Source organism: Nothobranchius furzeri, chromosome 10, assembly GCF_043380555.1.
Source record: "Nothobranchius furzeri strain GRZ-AD chromosome 10, NfurGRZ-RIMD1, whole genome shotgun sequence".
Classification (NCBI taxonomy): Eukaryota; Metazoa; Chordata; class Actinopteri; order Cyprinodontiformes; family Nothobranchiidae; genus Nothobranchius; species Nothobranchius furzeri.
Genome location: NC_091750.1, coordinates 44313662 through 44319588, shown reverse-complemented (window position 1 = coordinate 44319588; position 5927 = coordinate 44313662). Strand labels below are relative to the sequence as shown.

At 45.9% G+C, this 5927-nt stretch overlaps 1 protein-coding gene across 4 annotated transcripts in view; it reads right to left on the bottom strand.

Moving 5' to 3' along the window:
- LOC107386345 (BBX high mobility group box domain containing) overlaps positions 1–608 on the bottom strand; it is a 34021-nt gene extending 33413 nt beyond the window's left edge. For 3 of the 4 annotated variants that reach the window (XM_015960666.3, XM_015960673.3, XM_015960668.3), the window contains exon 1: positions 473–608. In XM_015960666.3, the coding sequence (XP_015816152.1) occupies positions 473–516 (44 nt within the window). In that variant the 5' untranslated portion in view covers positions 517–608. The remainder of the gene's footprint in view (positions 1–472) is intronic. The other variant, XM_015960671.3, reaches the window with a different exon arrangement.
- Between the last annotated feature and the right edge of the window lie 5319 nt (positions 609–5927).

The window sequence follows — 5927 nt, the reverse complement described above, 5'->3', positions numbered from 1 at the left end:
CAACTTTATTTTGGCACGGAAACGCTGCTCTTAGGAGATGATGAATGTTGTTGTAGGCACAGTCAGCGTTTTTTACATCATGAACCCTCCAAAATAACACCGCGGCGAGCTGATTCTGTGCGAAAAACACACTTGTTCAGTCACATCATATAGCAGAAACCACTTTCGTTTTCCTCGATGGGAGAAGATTGTCATCATGTCAGCTTCCCCTCCCCCGGCTTAACTAAGTGCTTTAACCCGGACTGGGTCGGCCTCCGACACCATCCCTGACTTAACTTTACCTCGTAGCCCTCTGACACTGACAAAGGTCAGCAGGAAGATGAGGGAGAGCGGAGAGAAGCCCGATAACGACCGACTGCTGTTCAATCAGCTGAGGTTATTGAAGCTTCCTGAATGTTTAGCGCTGATAGCTGAACGGATTTAGAAAAATCCATAAAAGCGGGACGTTTACCGGCAGGTCAGCGGCACGTACCTCTCCGTGGACTCACGATACAGGTAGATGGTTGTCTGAATCATCTAAACAGCTTTAGGTTTAGAAAAATATCAACAGTTCTGCAGCATACTGTACACACAGTGGGTCCCCGCCCCCCGTCTTCCAACGCTGCACGTGAGTGGACGATTGCTTTGATTGAAAGGACAAGTCAACCAATCGTGAACCTCGTTAGATTATCTGTCGCAAATGACTGATGTCCTCGTAGTTAGAAAGCAGGGATATGGAGAGTATCTGCAGCCATACTAGAGTTCACGTGAAATACTTTTATTCTAAAAGGACTCAGAGGCTTAATATGTTCAGTTCTGCTTCTGAGATGCTTACTAAACCCAACACACAAAGAAAACAAGTTGGAGTTTAGTTATTGTTTTTGTTGTAACAAAGCTTAATTGTAATAAACCGTATGTTGTAGAAAACCCTCATCAGTCACCTTCCCAGGGTCCCGACTGCTCATTCATGGAGTGGAGCAAGACAGATACACAGCCTCTTCCTCATGTCCCCTGCAGCACTCTCCAGCTCCTCCTGGGGGATCCTAAGGCATAGAACAGGAGGCAGAATCCCTCCAGACAGCTCTGGGCCTACCCTGGGGTGTGTCCTCCCTGTTAGATGTATGCCAGTAACCACTGGAGAAAGGTGTTTGAGAGGCATCCATATCAGATACCCAGCCGACTCATTTTGATGAGGAGGAGCAGCAGTTTTACCTCAAGTTTCTTACAGATGACCGAGCTGCTCACTTTTTTCAAAAACCAGATACGGTAGGCTCATTCAGCCGCTTGTATCCACGATCTCAGTCTTGATCCACATTTGACCGTAGGGTTGGAACATTGACGGACCAGTACATAGAGAACTTTGCATTTAAACTCAGCTCCATCTTCACCTCAACAGACAAATGGTCTTATCATACAATGAATCTCCAAGCTGTACAGTAGGGCTTGTTATCGTGACGTCATCACTGACGCGTCCGCCCAGTTGGAGGTGTGTGAGTCCTTACTTGTTACTACTGTAAACAGCACGCTCGGTCTCGTTCTTGCGGCTTAAATTAATCTATTATATTACACAACTCTAGTAAATTGTTGCTGTGATGTGGGGTGACACACGTGATCGCCAGGGGAATAAAGGTGGAAAACAAGCTACCTTTTCACCGTTTTCCTGCTTAGAGACAAAACCAGGAGACCAAGTATCTAGTTTAACAAAGTGTCGTCGGCTCGCTTGGATCGCAGCTGTAAGGGGACTAAACATCATCTTCTGGAGTATTTTCATTCTGGTAAGTTACAGGTGGTGTACGTCTTTTATACATCGTTTGTTTTCTTCAACTGCGTCATTCACACACACACACACACACACACACACACACACACACACACACACACACACACACACACACACACACACACACACACACACACACACACACACACACACACACACACACACACACACACACACACACACACACATACCGGTGAGCTAATGCGGGTGCACTGACACACAACGTCTCTTGCTACACTTCTTCTGTAGGATGACAATTTTGATTGTTTTACTAGAAAAACCAACAGAAAAATGTTTACCTCTCATCCAGACGTTTACATCCGCTCACACCACAAACAAGATAGCCGAAAATGTCCGTTATGCAGAACTGCAGCGGTAACAATAAGTCATCAGTGCGCCAGTCTTCGGTCTTTCATGTGGATCAAAACCAGTTATAACACTGATTTTGTCCACATACCTGTCCCCAACGTCTTTATTTAACATATCTCTGAATATTCTGCATCCTTTTTGGGATTTTATAATGTTATTTAACACTTTCTTACACTCAGATCTGCTTCTTCTTTGCGACAGTACCATTTGTTTCACGGTTTGTTTACACTCGTCAAGCTTCCAACATGGCAGCGCACATCCCAGAATGCTATGCGTAATCACGTGTGATCACAAGCTCTATTGGCATAAAAAAAAAACATAAACTGTAAAATTTAGAAATGGTAGCCCTGGTAACCCTCTGGGCTGGGAACTCTGGCACTCAGCTGTTTTATTAACGAAGGCCTTTTTAAACCTAGAAGCTAGAGCAACTGCCAAATCCTCAGTGCTTATCCTGCTCGACTTATCGGCTGCATTTGACACTGTCAACCATGGCTTCCTTTTGTCTACACTCTCTAGCATGGGCATCACAGAGAAAGCACACGCCTGGTTTGAATCGTACCTCACAGGACGATCATTCAGTGATCATTCAGTTTCCACTGCACCATTTGCAGCAGGATGGTAAACAGAAGTTCGTATGTGCTGTATACCCCTGGAATGCAGGAAAGCAGAAAACTCAGCCAAAGTAAACTGAGTCCCGTTATCAGACACAACCGAGCGAGGATTTCCAAACCTGCTGAACACTGAAGTGAGAAAACAAATCACTTTTTCAGTTGTAACAGAAGCCACAAAGGCAACGTCTGGCCATTTGCTGTGATAATCCACCGGTGTGATTGCATACTTGCAGTCCCAAACAGCAGAATCAAATGGACCCACAGCATCAATAGCCACTTTCTCCCATGGCTCAGAAGGAAATTGTACCAGTGTGAGTGGAGCAGCAGCTGGATCCGCTGTTTTATCCGTGCTCTGACACAGTTGACACCCTTTAGCATGTTGTGTCACTTGGTCATCCATTCCAGGCCACCAATACAAGTCACAAAGTCTCTGTTTGGTTCTCACAATTCCCTGATGACCTTCATGTGCCAAAATAATCAATCTGTGATGCAGACAGAGAGGAACGACAAGTCGGGAGCCCCTCAAAACATAGACATGCTGTACAGAAAACTCCTCTCTCAACTGGAAGTACGGACGCACGCTTTCAGGTAGTGCAGCAGATAAGCGTGGAAAACCTTTCCTGGGTTGGAAACGCAGTGCTGAAAGTTCTGGACAGGAAGCAGACGCTGAAGCAAAATCTGCAGGTGACACTGCAGTCATAGATATAGACAACATCGCAACGAACTCGGGTTCTGGTTCCACAGAAGCTTCCGGATCTGCATAAAGAGGTAAACGTGACAGGCAATCAGCAACGCAATTCTCAGAGCCTGGCCTGTACACCACCTCGTAGTTGTAACACAGCAAGCGAGCAGCCCTGCGCGCCATATGCATGCCTGCACGATCAGTTCCCTTTGAAGTAAGTAGCGTGGTTAGAGCCTGGTGATCTGTGCGTAATGTAAATTTACGACCCCACGATAAGTTCACCACTGTCCGACTGCCCAGATGCAGCCCAGGGCTTCTTTTTTCAATGGTGGAGTATTTATGTTCCTCAGCAGATAAAGTCCTGGAAGCGAACGCCACCACACGCTGTGTCTCCATGAATCTGAGTGAGAACCGCACCTAGTCTCCTGACGCGTTGGGGCGTTCCGAATCGTCATATATTGACGCTTGGTCACACGCGTCATATTTTGACGCCTTGGGTGTGAGAATGTGTTGGACTACAACGTTTGGTGCCATCGCTCGATGACACCTTGGCTTTCAGGATGGTGGCTAGAGGAGGTGACATGTTTAATGTTCAGAGTCTTTGCAACCTGAGAGAAGATCCGAGAAGTGAAGTTGGTTCCCTGGTCTGACTGAATGACCCGGGAGCTTGCACTACAGGAGCAATGAGCAAACCTCACGAGACCACTGCAGAGTCACCGCAATCTGCTCGAAAACCTGGAAATACCCATCCACATCAGTTTTTCGGAATGGTGGAAGGAGGGAGACACACTTGCTGACATCGAAGCCAGGCGGTAACGATGAGGCACCAGGAGGAGACGAGGCATCACGGGGCAAGCAACGAGGAGGCGATGTCGAGACTGTCAGGTGTTCAGCATCCAGAGTAAGGCTCGAGGAAGCGGCAGCAGTCAGGGTCCTAATCTGTAGCTCGAGCTCGCAGGGGCGAACCTCGGTGTCCATACGCTTCATCTCAATCTCGTGATGAAGATTTCTCTCATTCGTCTTTTCCTCTGCTTGGAGTTTAAGATGGGCTAGTCGAAGCTGGAGTCGAGCTCCGGCTAGCGGGGAGCGAGGAGGACTAGATCCAGGCAAAGCTACATCAGACGGAGAGCCACCAGAGGAGTCCTTTCCTGGAGAAGGCGGCGCTGTGGTGAGGGTCTCCTTCTTGTCATCGAGCCGGTCCTCTTCATCGCAGGAGGGCGGCGGAGATGCACCTGGAGTGGAAGGCGGAGGTAGGATTTTCTGTGTCTCCAGGTAATCCATGACAAGCAGGCGAATTGCATCCTTAGTCAGCTGCTTAGGCACGAGTAAACTGAAGTGGGCAGCAACCTGCTGCAGACTGGCTTTGCGGCAACTCCCCAGCAGCTGGCGCGAAGGAGCTGCCGCAAACGCAAGCAAGTCAAAGGATGCCAAGCTCCGACTCTAAGGGACACAAACACAAAGTTAATATTTTTTCACACACAATACAAGGAAAAATAGAGCAAAATAAATGAAAAATCCTGGACGAGCCCCCTCGTTTTTATGTTCCTCAGCTCGCTAGGAGTGATGTTGTTGAGGGAGCAAAAATGTTAGTGTATGGGTTGAATAATAACAGAGTGCAGTGTCAATGTACCAAGGATTTATTTACAGAAAGAAGCGCCAAAAGGTATTTACAACTATAATATACACAAAAGGGAAAACTAAAAGCGCCAGCCCAGAAGGGGCTGGGAATACAAACTGAAAAGGTCCTAATCTAAATCTAAACTCTAAGAGGGAGCAGTCCTGTTAAGCAGGGACGCTCATACAAATTCCAAGTCCAAATCCAAGCCAAAGTCAGTTTACCCACGAGTCAGTCCAAACTAAAGTTTACTAAGACGAGAGATTAAACACACAGCTAACAAGACCGAGCACACGAGGATAAGAGAGCACAATGAACGCCTTCGCACCCACCATACCCTGTACCTTCTCCCGATTGAGGGCAGGAGAGAAGCTTTTAACAGCTGACCGGTGATTACAATTACACACAGCTGGGCATCTGGAACCGGGAGACAGGTGAGGCAGAAGCCACTGAGGCCATCCTGTAGCCGAAAAGGGGAAGCACACATAACATATATATATATATGTGTGTGTGTGTGTGTGTGTATATATATTTATACACATACATACATACATACATACATACATACATACATACATACATACATACATACATACATACATACATACATACATACATACATACATACATACATACATACATACATACATACATACATACATACATACATACATACATACATACATACATACATACATACATACATACATACATACATACATACATACATACATACATACATACATACATACATACATACATACATACATACATACATACATACATACATACATACATACATACATACATACATACATACATACATACATACATACATACATACATACATACATACATACAAGAATTATGAAACAAAGTAACGCCCAAACA